Source organism: Cololabis saira, chromosome 12, assembly GCF_033807715.1.
Source record: "Cololabis saira isolate AMF1-May2022 chromosome 12, fColSai1.1, whole genome shotgun sequence".
Classification (NCBI taxonomy): Eukaryota; Metazoa; Chordata; class Actinopteri; order Beloniformes; family Belonidae; genus Cololabis; species Cololabis saira.
Window position 1 is genome coordinate 25,391,611 of NC_084598.1, and position 20,459 is coordinate 25,412,069.

Here is a 20,459-nt window from a genome sequence, read left to right on the forward strand (position 1 = left end):
ATTCACGGTCCCAGACTGCAGCTCTGAACAGGCCAGAGAGCCTCAGCCCACTGATTATCATCTCAAAAAACCCGTGGGAGAGTGTAGAAACTTGCAACTTGTAGCTAAATCTAAGCTCGTTGTGAAGCTGTGAAAGCAAGAAGACTGGGAACGTGTCCGTAATGAAAAGCAGACAGCTCGATAAAGTTTTAATGAGGGCTGGGGATGCAACATGTGTGCCCACGAACACATATAAAAAACATTTACTGTAAATACATGTGAACACAAATCTTTACATAAAGTAGTTAGCAGACAGACACAGAGCATGCTCCCTGATGTGTCAGGAGTGGCTGTCTGCAGTGTTGCACGTTGTCTATAGTCGGCAGAGCCGTGCAGCCTGTTGCTAGGTGCAGTCCTATAGTGACAGGCTGTTAACGGCTCTGGTTACACCGAGGGGCAACATGGGTAAATTATACATAACCTTATTCTCATTTACATGTAACTCCATTAGTTCTCTCAGGACTGCCACATCTGCACTCCCATGCCAATTAGTCACAGAAGAGTGGGCTCTACCAGAGTCAGCTTCAAAGGCGCTGCTCTCTGAGACAAATCTTTATTGCTCTGTTTCCTTTCATCCCAAACACACACCAGAGACACCACCCACTGTAGGCTGTTCCTTTCCCCCACTTTCAGGAGCAGTTTCATGTAGTTGTAATGATATCAAAGATGGATTTTTCTCACAGCGGGGCTCACATTAAAGCCTTCATCCATTTGTTTCGGTGCCCTTGACGCACAAAAGCACATCACTGATGAGCTGACAACAAAACCAAAAACAAGTGACATTTTTTTCGAAAGACAATGATGTTTCCGAAGACTTCTTTGTGTGTGTGTGTGTGTGTGTGTGTGTGTATGTGTGGGTGTGTGTGTGTGTTTTGTACAGTTCTGCTTTTAAAATGTTGTGTAAGATTGCCTTGTTTTGCTCCTCCGGGCTTATTTATCACAAAAGCACAGTGGAATGATTTTTTAAATAAAACTACGTTTCTTTGCCTTGTTTTGCAGGAGAGGCGTCTGCATATGTATGTTGTGTACTGTCAGAACAAGCCCAAGTCGGAGCACATAGTCTCAGAATACATCGAAACTTACTTTGAGGTGAGAAACCTTTAACTTATACCTTTCTATGCACCCTCAAATCAGAAAAGGTCGGGCCGATGTTGGAATTCTTACATTTACTTTGACTTTTATTTCTTTCTTGACAATATGAAACCGTGATAATTCATATGTTTCTCATTAAGTTCATTTAATTTGTCAGTAAACATCCCTTTTTGATTTTCAGAGTCAATTCAATGCAAATAAAGAGTTGAAAAAAAGTGCTGTTGTTTCAAACAGGTGATGTCTACAGGTGATTATAATGATGATTTGGCACAAAAGCAGTGTCCATGAAAAGCTGAGGTGTACAGATGGGAAAAGGATTGAAATGTTCAAAAAAAATGCTTCTCAAAGAAATACTGTATGGAAGGGATCAAGCAATTCAAGGAATCTGGAGGAATTTAAGTCAATTAAGAGCAAGAGTGCAAGTCTCAGTCAGATCTCAGACCCTAAAATGACGTTGCATCAAGAATCATCATTCATCAGCTGCTGGTATAACCACGTGGACTACAGTTGATTATATTGAGAAACCTTTATCAAGCAGTACAAGCAGAGCTACAATCATAAACACCACTTAAAACTGGACTCAGCAAATACAAGAAGCATTCTGTTCACCATATCCAGCGGTGGTATCTGGGATTGACCATCACACTGTGGAAATGTCTGCTCTGGTCAGACGGGTCAGTAATACCTAAACCATTTGGAAATAAATGGACATTGTGTGCTATGCACAAAACATAGAAAAGAACCATCCATACTGTTATCAACAATGAGTCCAAAAGCCAGGTTTTGATATGGTGTAGAGTTGTATCAGCGCCCCGGACAAAGGTAATTTATTCTTCCGTGATGGGAGCACTGATACAGAAAAGTACAATGAGATTTTAGGACAACATATGCCTGCCTTAAATACATAATTTTTATTTCCAGGAACTTCCAAGTGTTTTTCAACCGGACAATAAAAAGTCCACCCATTACAAAGGCATGGCTGAGGAAGACGAGGATACAGATCCCAGCCTGGCCTGCCTGTGGTCCCGAACTGCCCCTAGTAGACAATGTGTGGAGACTTTGATAAGAAAAACCTGGCAACAGTTTCTACATATTGCTAAAGCTTTAAGATGTTTGCAGGAAGAATGGGACAAAGTAATACAGGGAAATGCTTCAAGGCCCGGTATACTCAACACTACAGTGTTGTGAGAATGAGTGGCAACGTTACAGGTAGTAAAAAGCTTTACTGGCCTAACACCTTTTGGAGTATATACTCCTTCTTATGCCAGAAATGCAAAAGGAATTTAAATATAGAAGAAATGTTCAGTTTATATTCTGCCCATAGAAGTAAAAGTCAAAGTAAATGTAAAATTCATAAACCACATATCCTGTGTGCTGAGTGAAGGTTTTGTGTGACCGGCAGTCCCCTGCCTGTATGCTGTATGTAATTCATGGCCATCTGGATCTCTTTTGACCTGCCACTTCATGGCTTTTCTGACATCTGACATCTATATATATATATATATATATATATATATATATATATATATATATATATATATATATATATATGCAGTATAATCTCTGTGATTTATTGACGTAGCGGGATTACATGGGCGATCAGGTGCCATGTTTAGTGCTGTGGCTGTCACGGTGACTGGTGTTGTGTGTCCGTCTCCGTTTGTCAGGAGCTCCGGTTGCAGCTGGGTCACAGGCTGCAGCTCAACGACTTGCTCATCAAACCTGTCCAGAGGATCATGAAGTACCAGCTTCTGCTAAAGGTGAAAAAAAGAAAAAAGCACACTTCTGTGCTGCTGACCACACACCAGCACCTAAACACATACACACACTGAGCAGCTGTCAGAAAAACAGCAGTGCCTGCCTTGTGGTTGTAAGCATACGAGCCCACGTAAACACCCCGTGTGCATAATAACTCATGACACACACTGCAGTCCTGTCGGAGAGGAAGAGGCAGGCGACAGAATGAGACCCCCTTCCTATTAAAGGATGCAAATAGCATTATTTCAATACCCTTTATGGTGATCAAAATCTATGGTATAAAACTTTGCCTAATTTTCTAATTCTGGCCTTTTATACTTTAATGAGAGGTGAGTTCAGCACCAGTAAAAATACATCTGATGTGCTCACCTCACTCTGGCAAGTAAGCCTAACATTTTCTGTCTTTTTTACTTCTCTAGGACTTCCTAAAGTATTACACTAAAGCTGGGATGGACACAGAGGAGTTGGATGTGGGTGTCTTAATGAATAAGCATGAGCTCTAAAGATTTCTTTAGTGTGTTCAAAGTAATGATGTGTACCGGCGCTTTTGATAGCAAAACTTACTTTTGTCACAAAAACAGAAAGCAGTTGAAGTGATGTGCTTCGTGCCCAAACGATGCAACGATATGATGAATGTGGGGCGACTGCAAGGCTTCGAGGTGCGTGTCTGGGCACTTTCTCTCATTGCAGCTTTTAATCAAAGAGTGATTGTAACCACTGCCGCTCTTTGCTTTTCTCCTGTCTCAGGGGAAGATCACAGCCCAGGGCAAACTGCTCCAACAAGATACCTTCACCGTCACAGAGCAGGACAGTAGCTTCCTGTCTCGAGCCAAAGAGAGGCGAGTGTTCCTGTTTGAGCAGCTGGTCATCTTTAGTGAGCCCATCGACAGAAAGAAAGGTTTCATGCTCCCTGGGTACACCTTTAAGAGCAGCATTAAGGTGGGTACTGAAGCTGATGCTTGTAAAGCCACACAGTGTTAGATAAACAACAGACCAAGAAATGAAAAAGATCAGCGTATTCTCAGGTTGTAAGTAACATACCCAGACCACACAAACGTTTTGCCCTAAATTAGCATGTTATGCAATTCCTCGATGGGTACTTTTTAAAGACTCACATCTGTTATTTAACAAGCAGGATGAACTCCTCTCAGGTGCTAGTCAGATGTGATGTTTTCCAGGTGAGCTGCCTGGGGGTGGAGCCCAGCGTGGAAGGCGATGATGCGCGTTTTGTACTGACCTCACGTAACCCTGATGGGAGCTTGGTGCGCTTCCAGCTGCAGGCTTCCTCTCCAGAGATCTGCAGAGCCTGGGTCAATGACGTGGTTCAGATTCTGGAAAGCCAGCGCAACTTCCTCAATGGTATGTCCCAGCTCTGGGAACTGCTCCATATTTCATAAATCCATAAATGGTGTAGACTTATTTTATTGATAATGCTGTTAGCGCAGGTGCACTGTGAGTTATATCAGTGGACCGGGGCGAGATCCTCCGATTTTACTTAGCAGTGAAAGTTTTAATTAAATTTTAAATAAAGTTAGGATAGCTTACGCTTTAAAATACTTACCAAGACTAAGTGCAATGATTGCATGACTCTATAAAGAGAGAAATGCTACATTAACAGTTTAAGTGAAGGCAGCTGAGGAGCACTTCCTGATGTGACTGATGTGTTTCCACTGTGGGGGAAACAAAATCAGTAAATGCAGTGAATCACAGTAATAGAGAAAATCTCCGATTGCTTCACAGCAGTTATGTTCTAAGACACAAATTAAAACCTCCACAACCTTGTGGAAATGCATAAAAAATAACCCATTTTGAAATTAAAACAGCTAACGTGAACGTCCTGGTGTTAATTCCAATGTAAGCAGCTGAGCAGCGTGGCTGCACCAGTGATTGGGCCAGGAGAGACAGACATCCACACTTCAACAGGCTTGATTTGCCTCATCAGCCTTGTGCCTCTGACCTCAGTGGAAATACAAAAGACCAAGGACTGAAATAATCTTTTTGCGGGCATCGATAACGAATGGATAATAACCAACTGTATCTGTTTTTACTGCACTTCTGCCAAAGGGCATGGAGATAATGACCCTTGAGATGTTAGCTTTTTGGCCTTATTTCTTGGGTACCAAGATTTTTCCCATACTCTTTAAATGACCACCACTTTTTACTATTTTCTTTCTCTAGTTTTGTGCTTACATAACATTGAACTGCAGCAACGATCAAAACAGAAATCATTTTGACATACTGTATGTTAAAAGCCTTATCTCGTCACAACAAATAAAAGCTGAATCCATCTCATGCAACACTGTATAAACATTCAGATTAAGGAAAAGGATTTTATAATACATGCTTCTGTTCTCTTTTTTTTTTCTTTCAGCCTTACAGTCACCTATTGAGTATCAGCGGCGTGAGAGCAAGTCCAATAGTCTTGGCCGGAGCATGAAGCCCCCTCTGTCTGCTGCCGGTGCCCTGCGGCCCCACTCGTCTGCCTCTATAGACCGTCATAAGCTGCCCTCCCTCCACTCTCACAACACCTCTCTGCCCGCGCTCTACCTGCCGAGCCAAGGCCAGAGCCAAGGACCCAGCGAGATCTTCTGTCTGAAGGATGTAGGTGACCTCAGCTGTATCTCGCTATTCACAGCAATGCTGTACTACTTTAGCTTCCCATTCAAGCACAATATTTCTGTTTATGTTTACACCTGAGACACTGCTATGCCGCCTTATCTCTTGAGCTTTCGTGGCTGTTGCGCGAGAATATGGCAAAACATTTTTAAAAAAAGAAGCTAATTGGATGTTGTGCATGCGCTCCAGTACTGAGTGACCCACCTGTTCTCACCTGCATCTGCAGGCCACTGTGGTCCAGCCATGCCCTGCTGACTCCCACACTGTTTCTCCATCACACGTCCAACTGGGCCTCACTGATCAGCCAAACTGTCAAGCTGTGTCAAATGGGCTGTACTCCCCAGCCACACAAGGTGCACAGGTAGTGTATATGCACTCTTTTATAGACATGCCGAGGCCTCAGTGGAACATTTAAAACGTAATTGCTGTGCACATAGCTGAACATTGTGCTAGAGAGTTATCGAGCAGTCATTATTCAGTAGTGGTGGGAAAAATTAATGACAATACAAACCACAGGAAACAAACCACTGGGGGAGAAATAATTATAGGCCACTGAGCAACATCTAAAAACAACTCCATTTTGCTCATTACTGTTAATTAAAAGATGAAAGACTTGAGTAACCATTACTAACCATTTTTTTTTAACATTGCACCCATGCAGTGAAAGGGTTTGTTGTGAAGAGCTATTTCTCCCCCTATTGGATGAGAAAAGGAAATGGAAAGCTACTGAGGGAAATGGATAGTTGACGTTAGAAAGTCACATTCAAATAAAATGCATTCTCCAAGGATCCAGGTAACCAATCGGAGCATTCTGTTGGTTTGGATTTTCCCTAAATGTCCCTATCTTCCCTGTACTCTGCTGACAGAGCATTAGTAGTTGCTCTGTTTGTCCGTCTCTGTTTACTCAGGCTGGAATGGCTTGGCACACGACAAACAGGAAGTAGCCTGAGCGAGGCATGGAAGTTAGAAAGAGATGCCTTTCCAAATGCAGATCAATGCTTCCCATACTTGTGCTGTTGGTACATGCATGCGCACGGGCCAGTGGATTTTTATTTTAGATTAGGGCTGTCAGGCTCTTGTTGAAATATTATACTCTAAATGTATGAGAAGCGTGGGAAAAATAACATTTTATTATGCCTCTGTTGGAACAAAAATAAAGCAAATCCTCCGATATTGCAGATGCATTATGGGGGAAGGGGGGTTATTAGGGACGTAATGAATGTTCCTTTTCTCCCCAGCAGAGAGCAGGAGAGGGCTGCCGCAGGGGTCAGGCTGTTGATGCTGGAAACCCTGCTCCTTTGTCAGGCCCCTCAGCTGGAAGACGGCCCAGCAACCTTGCCCAGCTAGCCGAGGATGACCTTTGAACTCTGGAGGACAGCTGTGGAGACAACATTTGTCCACTGTTTGTTTATTCCATTCAGGATCTGTACCTGGTTTATTCACGATTTCTGGATATTTGTGAGGGAACCAGATACATGAAGGAATCGTGGGCTGCAAATATGAAGACAGTTTGGCTCCTTTCTTTTTTCGAGCCACTTAAAAGGAGGTGATGAGGCCTCAGATTACATGAACAGCGCCAACCCGGATGCAGAATTATAAAGAACAAAAACTCATCCTTAGGACGGTTTCTGCTTTTTTACCTTTTTTGAGAGCTTGTATCTAATACTCTTCTCTCCTTAAAAGGAAACGGGGAATTTGTTTGATGATTTCATTCCTAATTGGGGAAGTCACTGGAGTTACATGTGTGCCTGAATGTATGTTTATCAATCGATGCGTGAATGTGTCTATGTGCATGAGAGTGTACAAGGAGTGTCAGTGGCTCTTCTTACTCCCTCGGTAATGTTTTCTTTTTTCTGTTGTGATACCCCATTATGAAGAAAGATACAGCTATATTCATGTGTACTTTCACTTCCCTGCTGACAACCGAGTTTCCAGTTCATTCGACGAGAACGGGAAAGGCAGAACACTTGATGTAAGCATGCTACAAGAACTTTCCTCGCCCAAATTTCATCTGGAAGTGGAGGAACTTTCTTTGTTGCCACAGTGTTGAGAGCGCCGGCGTGCTCTGATATTCTGTTTGACTGGTCTCCCTTTGATCTGGACAAGAAGGCATGAGGGAGCCCCCTGGAGGTGCTTTGTGGGTATGACGTCACCTCAGATTTCTGTTCTTTGGGCAACACCTGAAGAGGCATTCAAAGAGCTTGTTCTGCTGACCTGAAGGGCTGCATGCAACATCTCCTTGGTGACTGACTGGCACAATGCTACTTTCCATTGATCTTTCTTTTACAGCCTGGAGCAGGTTACTTGTGATCTTGGGGACAGGGGTCCGTAAAAACGCAATGATTTAAACTAATATAAATAGTTTTATTAGTCCACTGTTGTCATGTCAAGGCTGTGCACAGTTTCTATAATCTCTGTTAGCTTTTACCCTCATGGGCTAAATACTGTACAGTGCATACCATAAATTAATCAATCATTTCTACATGTAAGGTGAATAATGACCCAGGTAGGCCCAAAAAAAAAGTGTTACCATTCCAGCTGGTTGTTTCATAGATTTGCATGGTCCGTCTTCCTCAGCAGTGCCAAAAACAACGGAAATGTCTCATGTCCTTACTCTATACTCATGCTTCTCACTACGCTAACAAATAATCTAAAATATCCGGGTTCTACTGGCACAGAGAGGAGATTGGGTGAGATAAAGGGGCGAGATCCAGTTTCTGGCCAGTAGAGGTCCCCAAAGGCTTTCACCTCCGATTCTTTTGGATCATGCAGCTGCACCAAAGATCAATAGGCATCACATTTCAGGGCTAATGTTCAAGCTTTCTGATAACTTGTCCAAAAAAATATTAAAAGGATAGAGATGAAGAAAATCACACACAACAAACATCATTTACCAAAAAGGGAGGTTGAATAATCTTAACCGTATCGCTGACTTCATTGTGATTGAACGTGAAGCGTTGCGTTCTCCATGGATCAAGCAGGTTTGCATGTAACACAAAAGGAATACCACTGCAGCGAACCAAATGTGAGGGCCGAAAACCAAGAAAAGGTTGGTTAAAGGCACATTCGACTCAACGGAAACAGATGTATTATATCAATAAAAAGTGTCTTTTGAGAAGTGAGTGAAGGGTTTTTCCATACATCTCTTGGATGATCGAATCAAGAATTATTTTACTTATTTTTTCGAGTCAATTTTAATTTTTTTTTTTTTTTTTTTAGTTAAAACTCAAGCTTTCTGTACATGTAGTGTACTCATTGATTATGTAATTAGTTGATAGAATGGTGAAATGACATTTTTTCTTTCAGCTGTAGGGTTTTCCTTTAGTCTGCATTGTGGGACTTCTGAGAGTATTGCTCTTTCTTTTGCATCCCACTGGAGGAAGTTCAAACAGGATTAAAAACAAAGAGAAGAAACCCCTGGATGAGCAGACATCTGGTTGGCTGCCCTCCGAATAAAGCCCCATTCTGGGCAGTAAAGCGGGGCCCATCGTAACACGGCTGTGATATATGGAGGTTTGAGGTGGGAGGGGTATTAACTTTCACAAGAACGCAATATCAAAGGGAGTTCCTGTCACCACTGAGGGGGGCTCATCAACAGGGGTCCCATTCACAGGGAATTCCTCTCCATTGCCCTCTGTTGCATCTGTTGACTCAATCTTCTCCATTGAGAGAAAGAAAACACTCATTAAAAGCCACATGACTGTGAACTTGATTGCGGCAAGTGAGACAAACAGCTCCATCAATGGGATGAGTATTTACTTTGAGGTGTGAAAATCTTTTGAACAGCCCACCATGTTAGATCTTTTTTTCTTTTTCTTTTAGGAGCTTCTTCCTTCACACCGACATCACAATGAACAGTAGTTGTATTCTGAAAGCAATCAAATTATCATTTAAATAAAAAGTTAGATCTTTCCGGCGATCGGGGGGCACTCTGCGAAATTCATGCATTTACTGGAACAGCTGGTTAAAAAGGTTAAAACCCTCGAGTCTGTATTTTTGTGTCACAAGACTGTCGTTAGCATAAAGAACAAAACACTATTAGAAACTGGGAAATTGCTTACATGACGATGTTTATTAAAATTTACATGCTGCCAAAACCCAAATAAAACTTCATAATATTTATACATAATTTACAAAGAACTGTCTTATCTGCATAAATTGTGTTTTATACAGCATCTGAAGAGCAGATAAGTGTTTAAGATCTCTCTCTCAGAGATCTTTGCCTTGAACCAGAATGATTATAGGATGTGTTTTGGAATTAAAATCCAATCAAATAAAAACAGCAAAGTCAGTTATCAATTATAAAGCTACTGTTTCAGAGAGAAACAGAGTTTTTGTACAGCAACTTTAAGCCCTAGCGAGGCATACATTTATTTTTAAAGTGACCATATGGACAACATATTACGGAATTTGATTTTTTTTCTTGTATATGAATGACGTTCTTATATGATGAAGTTTGAAATAAAAAGAGGATTTTCATGTCAGTTTAAAAAAAAACAAAAAACATTATTGTACGAAATCAGGTTGAAATGTGCTGAAAAGTACATTGAAAGCAGCAAAATTACAGTATCACTGAAAAAGGTTTCAAGTTTTCTTAGAAGGTGCGTTGCCTCAAACAGCACACAGTTGTTTTTGCCGAAATTTTATTTTTTTATGGCTAAATTTATTTTCATGGAACTACAACAATTAAAAAGCTGGACTTTGACAAGCCAAAAAAAAAAAAAAAAGAACTTGGGAAGCATGGCGCTTACCCTTTAGTGCAAACCTATGGCAGTAAGTGTGGGTCACAGTCTGTTTGTTCTTCTTTAACATTTCTGAACGGCAGACCGCAGAGTTACTCTCTCTTAATATTGGCGAGCAGAGGGTCCGTATTCTGCGAAGGCTGCCCAGACCGGCTCTTCCTGGTCTGATGGGTCTTGACATGTTTGGAGAGGTGGTCACTCCTCATGAACCTCTTGCCACACTGCTGACATCCGAAGCGCTTCTCCCCTGTGTGCGTGCGGAGGTGCCGCTGTAGCTCATCAGAGCGGGTGAAGCTTTTCCCACAGAAGAGCCAGTTACAGATGAAGGGCCTCTCTCCGGCGTGCCAGCGCAGATGTGCCTTCAGGTGAGAGGTCTTCTTGTACACTTTGCCACACTCCGGGATGTGACAGATGTGAAGTCTCTTCTTCCCAAACTCTAACCCTCCGCCGTTCGCCTGGCAGTTGGGACATTTGCAGCGTCGGCAGCGGCGTGTGGAGCTCAGCAGACCCTTGGAGGTGCCCTGAAGAAGAGCAGCTATTTGTGGCTGGTGACCCAAGACCAGTTGTCTGCCCAGTGAGAAGGGGTGATTGGCAGGGGTTGTGTTAGTCTGGGGGAGGCTCCACCACTGCTGCCCTTCCTCTACATGGCCTCCAGACAGGTGATGCCTGGCCGAGGAGTTCTGGAGAAAGCTGGGGAAGCTTTGTCCCACACTGTTATGCTGAGGATAATAGGGACTGCTGGCCTGCGGCTGTGAGGATAACATTTTAACAGGAGACAATTCGAAGGAGTAGGACGATGCGGGCTCAGCCGGAGGGGTCAGAGGCAGCTCGTGGTGGTGATGGTGGGGGTGGTGATGATGATGGTGATGGTGATGGCTCAGGCCAGACTGCATGTGTCCAGGGAACTGCACCTTGGGCACCGTGAAGGTCATCTGGTGCGTGCTGAGGGCCGTGTTGGGCGCCATGTCGTTGCTCCAGAGCTGAAACATTCCAGACGTGGAGCTGACCGTGCTTTCGTAGGGGAACTGGGAGCCTTCTGAGCCCATGCTGCCCCCCACCTGCCAGGCCTGGCTGCAGGTGGTGGCCAGGAAGGAGAGTGCGTTGGGGGTTCCCTCTGGAGACGAGCTGGGCGTCCTGTCCTGTGTGCCGAGCAAAAACATACATCAGTACAAAAAAAAAAAGTTATCAAACTTAGTTAGTTAGTTAATATTTATTTCGGTCAATCACAAGCAGAAAAATCAACAAACAAGATAACAAACATTCACAGGTTTTTCCCTGGTCAACATTGTGATTATTCTGGTTGAAGCATAAAGCTTATCTTGCCCACCTTAACTCGTCTGATATAATACATTTCCACCAATTGTTGCCCATTTTTCGAACAAATAAAACAATTTAATAATAATTTTTCCCACTCTAACAAGTTAAATACAGGCTATCAGCTACCACAGTAAGAAATAGTGGAGAGGCACCGGAACTAATGTTTTGCCTTAAAAACACACAAACAAACTAACAAAAAAAGACTCATTATAGGACCAACCTGTAAAAACGTGTGCAAAAAGTTGTCAGTCCTTTGTATTGTCAGCGCAGCCATCTGTCCGTGCGCTCCTTCTCCCGCACCTGCAACACACACACACTGCACCCAGAGCCGACACGCACCGTGGACTACAGCTGGCGGCACACACAGACGAGATGCTCACATTCGGATCTTGCAGGACTCCGAGAGTGAATTTGGAAAAATCCCCTGCTCAGCTGAAAAGTCCTGCCGTCCCAGCAGGTGAATATTCACTAACAGTCCAAAGCAGCCCGTCTGGAGTTGGTGGCAGAGAGGCGCGCACCAAATGCGTGCGATCATCTCAGAGGCGCCTGAGCTGCAGCTTCTCTTTATAGAGAGAAAACATCCTCTCAACGGGGTCTCCAGTATGATGCAGGCGAGCCCGTCAGGAGACGAGAGGGGGGCGAGCAGGAGCAGGAGGGGGGTTCGTTAGGTGAAGGGGTGGGCTACTCATAATTTCACTCAATTTCAACCAAATGCTGACCCCAAGAACCGACTCCTCCTCCAATTGTTTAGAAGGGGAAAAAAAAGACTTAAGGTTTCATGAGAATTCTCATTTGTCTACATTTCAGAACATCATTCAGCATCTGCTTGAACGTCACTGGGCATGTTTTGGAGTCACCAAGTTCTTCAGTGGAGGAGAAATCCGCACAGCTATTATCATGCGTGATTAAAAATAACATTTTTTTGTTTCAGCAAATTTCCACGCTTTCATTTAGGAGCACATTTTGCTCAAGAACAAAATGCTTAGTCTGTTAAAAGATCTAAGATTCGTAGAGCCACCTCTGTGAAAATATTCCTCTCTCTGGGAGTGTTTGCATACTGTTTCAACTCCTTTGTGGGGAGTTCAAGTAAAGAGAGAAAATAAAGGATTTTTTATTTTATTTTTGGAAGGTATCAGTGATGCATTGTTTAATGAAAAGGTAAACTATTCAGCCAACACACAAAAAAAAACTACAAACAAACAAAAAATCACCATAGATCAACAAAAATGATCCTTTTTTTTATCTCTTAATGAAAACATTATCTCTTACTTTTTATCGACAATTAGTGAGTGCATAAATACAGGGCCAGTAACTTGATTAGTTTCTCCAGAAAACCTTTCATGTGCACAGCGATCTCAGCAGCTGGTTTTGGCAGCGTGAGGCTCACACACTCTCTGGAAAGTCACAGAATTCCCCTTCACAAAGTTAATTGATAAAATTCAATCAAAGATTCCTCAGTTCTCACCAGTAGGTGATATGTCAAACAGGCCGCCCTGTGTGACATTCTCACATTTCAGGGTTCAAGTAGAGGCCGCTTCAGATCTGCTCCATTAAATGCAGATTGAGGCTTAATCTCATTCTGTAAGTCTGTTCACCATTACAATGTTAAGAGTTTAAATCCAGGCTGGGAACCTGTTTCTCATGTAAATTCCTGGTTCCCTCGCTTATCTGCTCCTCACTGTTTTCCACGCTGTGATCCTTAAATAAACACACCCGAGGAGAAGCCACCTGAAATTTAGAATTAACCTAACAGAAGAAATATGTGCTTTAAAGTTAAATTTAGACACATAATGTGAAGTTTCTTGTTGCACGTATGCTGCCCCTAAGTGAGGAGTTTCATATTAATATAAAATGATGTAGTAATGTTGTAGCATCATTTGTTTGGGGTGTTTTCTAAAGTTAAAGTGAACAAACAGAATGTACATTGATTGTGTTTGTGCTTCACGACCTCACCGTGAAACACAAGTCTCCAGACACAATGACGTGCGCTCTTCAGCTGCAGCCTGTGAATAAAACATTGTGCTTATTTCAGGTGGTGGCTAAATCTGTCGCTTATTTATTTATTTATTTATTCATTTAATCATTTACATTTATTTCTGTTGTCCACAATTGTTTACTGCATGTTCAAGTAGATTTCTTTTTTTTTTTACATGAAATTTAAGCTATATTTTCAGTAAACAGGGCAGAGATCTGCAAATTTAGTGTTATTTCCCCCCTCATGCAAGTCAATATTTATTTCATGTGTTCAGGAAAACAATGAGGATTAAAAGCTCCAAAAATGAACTGATTCCAAAGTAAAGTGAACGTTTTGTGGATGAAAGCAAACAGTAGTAAAGGAAATGATGGAGGAGGACATGAAAACGGGAGTGTATCTTGGAGGCAGAGGTGCACCGTGTCTGTGGTTTATTACGGAGCAGAAGTTGTTAATTACCCTGATTCTTATTTCCTGTCCCCTCTCCCCCACGCCACCCCACCCCCACTGTACTGCCTCCCAGATGAGTGTCTTTGAAGTGCAAAGTACTCTCTCCTCACTTTGAACTGTGAAAACAATGCTCATGTGGTGGTTCTTACCTTCCCCATGTTACCTCATTTAAATAGACCTGGATAAGGCTTCCACAGTATTCAAGGGAAAACTAATTTCCAGAGAAAGAGGTCCCTGTGTTCATTAAACAGCTGGTGAGACTGCCGGTAATCAGGCCCGCTCCGTCATGCGCCGCGCGTTGCCCTGACTGGGTGGCTACCAGCAACTTCAAAACTGACACAGGCTCAATTCCCAACAAGATGATGCAGATGTTCTCATGCACCTATTTCTAGACGGGAAATGCGTCCAAGAAAAATAAAACAACAGATTTTACAACTCTACAGGGCATTTTGTAATTAAGGTTCTAAAATTTCCCCAATCTTGGAATAGTTTTTGGCCCTTCTGCTCAATGGATATAGAGCACAAGTACTTCCTCTTAAAGGCTTGGTATACAATATGCAAGCTTTTTTCTCTTTCTTTTAATCATGCCTAGGGGGCAGTTTAAAAGCCTCAGATGACTAAATTGTCCCAGCTGTCTTGACCATCTGCACTTAGAAAGGACCGCCACAGCGGAGAGCAGCCTTTGTACTGGTGGCCATGTCAAATAGCTGGTTTTACAGCACTGCGCTGGTTCAATGGGCCCCGTGTGACAAATGTGGCCTAATGGATGAGACAGACAAGCAGCATGCAGAAGCCTGCTGCTTACTGTAAACCTAAAGCTTTCACCATTCAACAACTCCAGACTGGACAAGATGGGGGCATCATTACGCTGATTGTCTGTTACTGGGGGATGAAGACCGACACCAACAGATGGACTTTACGGAGCAACCGCTAGATGTCTCATTCAGGAGTATGTTCTTCCCTGTATCTCCCACCCCCCAAGTTAAATGTGTGTATGAGAATGTTCTGAACAACAGTGGATGCTTTTATTCAAAACATATTCATACGGTTAATCTCACCAGTGGTGGACAGTAACGGAGTAAATTTACTTGAGTACTGTACTTAAGTACATATCCAGAGGATTTGTACTTTACTTGAGTATTAGATTTATTTGGTACTTATTACTCTTACTTGAATACATTTCCAAGACAAATATTTTTACTTTTACTCGAGTACATTTCTAGGAAGGCTGAAAAGTACTCGTTACTTTCAGGTCGGCTCTTTTTTCTTCTTCCCTAAAATCCTATTGGACACAAGCTGTTTTTGTCAAAGGAGGAGACCTATCACAGTGCACGCTCTCCACTGGGATGTATGTAAGACAGACATTGGGAGACAGGCACGGAGACGGACAAGACAGGCATTGGGAGGCGGATATTGGGAGACGTATATTGGGAGACAGGCACGGAGACAGATATTGGGAGACAGTTTGTTATGCTCTATATTGCTATATTGTACTGGTGCATGTCCTTCCTGTAAAGTTAAGTGACTTCAACATTGAGTTATTGAAATCAGAGATGTAGTTTTTTGTAAAGCAGTGGTCTTTGAGGGGGATCCAGACTTAGTTGGATGGTGCAGGTTCATTTGGTTTCAGTTCATGATTGTTAATAAACTCTGCATCATCTGCTGTCCTCTTATGATCCCATTCATTTGATTTGTTTTTGGTGTTTCTGCAGGTTTTATATAACATCGTGGTTCTAAAAGCAGCACATCAGTGCAGCTGGTTTCAAAGAGTTAATTCTCAGAAACAAGAGTTAAAAGATCCTTAAATTAATTTAGAAAAAATATAGTAATTTACTGATGTGGAAAATAAGAAATTTACTCTTACTCTTACTTTTACTTAAAGTACATTTAAAAGCATTTACTTTTGGATACTTAAGTACCTTTAAAAGCAAGTAGTTTTCTACTCTTACTCGAGTAATATTTTGACTGAGCTACTTTTACTTGTAACGGAGTAAATTTTGACCAGTAGTATTTGTACTCTTACTCAAGTACTGGGGTCGAGTACTCTGTCCACCTCTGAATCTCACCCATTTTTTTCAGTGGCTAACGAACAGTTTTGTAAAAAAGTAACAGTAACTGTGACATGAGGTTGAGGCTTGCTGCTTCATTTGTGATCATTGTGGAGCCCAACATTTTAAAGAAAGATAGATAGATAGATAGATAGATAGATAGATAGATAGATAGATAGATAGATAGATAGATAGATAGATAGATAGATAGATAGATAGATAGATAGATAGATAGATAGATAGATAGATAGATAGATAGATAGATACTTTAATAATATTGAGGGAAATTCAAGTAAAGAGTATTAAAAGATTAGTATTCGTCCAGCTGTTCAGAAATCAATTTCTGCATTTACGTTGTTTCTGAAATGTAATGGAAGAAATTATGTAAACTATTTTTTTGTCCTCTTCTTTTTCTAGTTACTATTGTGGATGAATATCTCAACTCACTAAATTACAAAGCAATTTTATACACATTTGATATTTCATACTCCATGTTATTGACTTTGATCCATCCAGTACTTATTAAGAGCCCCGTTCATACAGCCAGATCCTTCCACCACCATAGCACCTTTATTCCCCTCCAGCTGAGGGAGGTGTGTCAAACTTTGTTCTGCCACTGTCATGGCCACGGTCTGCCTTGAGAGGTAGTAACAGCGGCATAACTAGGGGAAAATGAGTGCTGTGTGAGTCGACGGTGCAGAAAGGCGTAACTGGGCCGCAACAATGGTTCCAAACTCTGCAATGAGACTTAAATTGGTCCGTCATGGGAAAAATGAAAGATGGTGCAGTAGATGCCATTTAGATCCCCTGAATCCTAGATAGATAGATAGATAGATAGATAGATAGATAGATAGATAGATAGATAGATAGATAGATAGATAGATAGATAGATAGATAGATAGATAGATAGATAGATAGATAGATAGATAGATAGATAGGTAGATAGATAGATAGGTAGATAGGTAGATAGGTAGATAGGTAGATAGATAGTGTGTGTGTGTAATTCCTATATATATTTATCGGTATGTTTTCAGTGCCGTGTTTGCATTGACAGAATAAAGCTGCCAGTGACCAGAGAGATAAGAGACCCATTGCTTTGGAAAAGCACACACAGAGTATAGGGAACGAACATTGCACCTCTGTGTGATCACTGTGAATGCACAGCTGGAGAGAGGGGCCAGAATGATACCCCAATCTTTGGCCCCGTTTACACGGAGCAAAAACGGAGGCGTTTTCATGCGTTTTGGCCGTTGCGTTTACACGAAAACGGAGCTCAAAGTCATCAAAAACGATCATTTCTGAAAACTCCGGCCAAAGTGGAGATTTTCAAAAACTCAGTTTTCACGTTTGCGTCTAAACAGAGGAAAACAGAGATTTGGGCTTCAGAACGTCTTACGATTTAACGCGGAACCATATTATTCAGGCTTCACACGTGTCATTTGTTGACGTTTTTTTCCAAGTCTTTGATTGGCTAGCATGACTTTACACTTCTCGTTACACTGCCCCCTGCAGGTTTGGCTGCTCAAAGCACCCCTTAACAGCATATTTATGCGGGTTCGTATAAACGAAGAGATTTTGAAAACGATCTCGTGTAAACGATGGAATTTTTCAAAACGTAGAGGGGGAAATATCCGTTTTTGTAAATACCCGGCTATGTGTAAACGGGGCCTTTGTGTGAAAGTAACTTGAGTCAATGGAGATTTACAGATTTTTTACAAATAAGTGATGCATGTCTACATGAGCTTTTGAGATGTTATCACTCATATCTGTCTCAATTTATGTATTTAGTTTACCGGTGACATAACATGCATAATCAGAATGAAATTAAAACATAAATCAAACAATTACAATAACTCTGCATTGCCTCTCATTTCCGTGACGCTCCCCACCCCTTTTACCCCAGTTTGCCGGCTAAGTATGAGAGAAACTGAAAGCTACAATAATTCCCTCATCTCATGTCCATTAGCATGTATGAAAACCCCAAAACCTCCTGTCTTGGGCAGACGCATGCAGACAGCACACATCTCCACTTGTCAAAGAAAACTTTTATCAATACCAAGAGCACTTGAAGTTTGTTTGCATTTTGTTTTCCGGCACTCTTAACAACTTCAGAAGTCAGATCACAGGAGTATCTGATCAAAGCGCTTCGTGGTTAGTTCTGGAAACACAGGAGTGCTACGCCACGCTTTGATACTCCACATCAATATTTCAATTCAACAATCACTTGACATGCACCCATACTCCCAGAGACGAAAGGGGAGAGTGGAGAGAGAAATCCAGGGGAGATGGAGGGGGTTTGTGAAGTACAGTAAAAGAAATGGATTGAAGATATCACTGCCTTACTCACCTTTGGAGAAATGTTATATTAACCGAATCAGATTATTTTTACACTAAAATCTTGCTTGCTGAAGGCAGGGAATCTATTATGCAACAAAAGACCAGGAACTTCACATCAGAAATAGAAACTTGCAGGCAAAAAATCAAAAATCTTTATAATTTCATCTAATGAGATGTTTCACAAAATCCTCACTCATATATCCGAGCTAAAACATTTGTCACAGGCTTAAAGCCCGAGCAGAGGAGGTGTTTCATGTTTTATCAAAGGAAGGTAGTGCAGAAACTCTGCTGTGATAAAGATGAATGCTGTCCATCTGCCAAATGTCATGTTAATAGATCATTTCATGCTCTCAGCAGGATGTGACATGCCTTGTAGGTTTTGGCAAATGCTTGATCTATAAAAGAGGCTTACGCCAAAAATGCATGCTGAGAAATGAAGACAATCAAGACATATAAGTTACACATAGGCACAAAAGTCTTAAATAAGTTTTTACTGCCACTTACCCCACAAAATATGATATCCTAACTGTTCAGGAATTTAAGAATATTCAGACAATACACAGAAAATGGTTAAAACCAGTAAACTGGTGGTTTAAAATCACGCAAATGAAAAGAATTATACAAACAAGATCTTAAAGTACCACCAGCTTCTCAGGTCCAATGAACCAAAACTTGCAACACAGTTTTAAGCCATGCTGTTCAATAGTGCAAAATGTTGGACTGAGTAACATATACACATTTTACAGGTTCCAAAAACATCATATGCTTATGTTTTCCTTTACCAAGGATATTGCACAAGTGTAACATGTTCAAAACCACTTGGAGGTGTAAGGGAGTGAGGAGGGATCTTAACCATCATGCCAGACAACAGGTCTCAGCCCCATCTGACCCACTAATGTCAAAACATTTACTTTTCTAGTTTGCTGTCGGATGTGGTTGATAAGGAAGCCTAGAGCTGCCACCTCAGTGAAAGAAAAATAGTCATTATCACGATATAAGATGGAAATTTATGTATAAACAATATATTTTTCAAGTTTGTAGAATATGTTATCACGTAATTAGATTATTGTTTTCCATGTTTGAACAATATGATATCAGGTTATTAGAATATACATGTTTATCAAGCCATAACGAAAAAAAGTTTGTACAATATATGATCACGTTATTACAATATAAATATTATATTGTAATAATGTATTTTTTTTCGTAACATGATAAATATGTATATTGTAATGACGTAATGATATATTATTCAAACATGAAATATATATTGTAATAACGTGATAAAAGGTGAAAAATGTATTATTAGAACATTAACATTTCACATTATGACTTGATATGGCTCTAATTTTCTTTTAAAGATGTGGCAGTTCTAAGCTTCCGTAGGCTGGGCAGTATTAGCAGGCTGTAATTCCTCGATCATGCAACAATTATTTGATTTACAATTATTTAATTTCTACAAATTATTTTACAGTTATGTTAGATATGGTTCTCAGGATATCACTGGAAGCCATCTAATGAACTACAATCAGGTCCTGTGGTGATTACAGAAAAAAAGAAGTGAAAAGTTATTAGAACAACAAGGGTTACAGACTGGCATCACCATGCACAAACATGAGCATCATATAGGAAAAATATCCCATTAAAACACATATATCTTACGATGTCTGCTGTGACATTACTTCATTTAGATACATGGACGATCAAATTAAAAGAATTTAAATAATTACAACCTAATGAAACAATAAAGAATAGCAGGGCTGAAGAGAACTGTGACCATGTGGCATGCTGTCATTACACAGTTCAAAAGTTCAAATCAATAATATTTTGGAGCTGCATGAAATTGCCGATCATAAAGGCACCATTAATGCTGAGTGATGAACGCAGCTTTACATATAAGAATCTGTCAGGACAGGCCTTGCTCATTGCAGGAAGACAAACCTAAAGCAGACTCTTCACAAGCTCAACAAGTCGTGTTCCCAGAAAATAATTTTGCTGTTAAGGCAAATGCTTAATGTGTAGCATATAATCAACAAAAGAAAAGAAACACTAACATATAACAATAGTTCAAAACAGCAAACAAAAAAT

The 20,459-nt window shown here is 41.1% G+C and overlaps 2 protein-coding genes across 7 annotated transcripts in view; one reads left to right on the forward strand and one right to left on the reverse strand.

Annotated features, from left to right (window-relative positions):
- arhgef25a (Rho guanine nucleotide exchange factor (GEF) 25a) overlaps nt 1-9,978 on the forward strand; it is a 64,690-nt gene extending 54,712 nt beyond the window's left edge. For 2 of the 6 annotated variants that reach the window (XM_061736152.1, XM_061736156.1), the window contains 9 exons: nt 1,039-1,128; nt 2,799-2,891; nt 3,309-3,359; nt 3,471-3,548; nt 3,637-3,828; nt 4,068-4,248; nt 5,261-5,490; nt 5,732-5,866; nt 6,744-9,978. In XM_061736152.1, coding sequence (XP_061592136.1) covers nt 1,039-1,128; nt 2,799-2,891; nt 3,309-3,359; nt 3,471-3,548; nt 3,637-3,828; nt 4,068-4,248; nt 5,261-5,490; nt 5,732-5,866; nt 6,744-6,869 — 1,176 coding nt within the window. In that variant the 3' untranslated portion in view covers nt 6,870-9,978. The remainder of the gene's footprint in view (nt 1-1,038; nt 1,129-2,798; nt 2,892-3,308; nt 3,360-3,470; nt 3,549-3,636; nt 3,829-4,067; nt 4,249-5,260; nt 5,491-5,731; nt 5,867-6,743) is intronic. The other 4 variants (XM_061736153.1, XM_061736154.1, XM_061736155.1 and 1 more) reach the window with 4 other exon arrangements.
- sp5l (Sp5 transcription factor-like) lies at nt 9,577-11,890 on the reverse strand. Its single transcript, XM_061736158.1, has 2 exons — nt 11,785-11,890; nt 9,577-11,386 (listed from the first exon to the last, which is right to left on the reverse strand). Exons 1-2 carry the CDS (start codon nt 11,836-11,838, stop codon nt 10,340-10,342), a joined length of 1,101 nt encoding a protein of 366 aa, XP_061592142.1. The 5' UTR covers nt 11,839-11,890; the 3' UTR covers nt 9,577-10,339.
- Nucleotides 11,891-20,459: the final 8,569 nt, after the last annotated feature.

Excerpts from the sequence above, each read along its gene's own strand:
- sp5l (XM_061736158.1), bottom strand. The coding sequence starts at position 11,838 with ATGGCTGCGCTGACAATACAAAGGACTGACAACTTTTTGCACACGTTT. Across the intron at positions 11,387-11,784 it reads TTTTGCACACGTTTTTACAG|GACAGGACGCCCAGCTCGTC; the intron begins GTTGGTCCTATA and ends CTCGGCACACAG.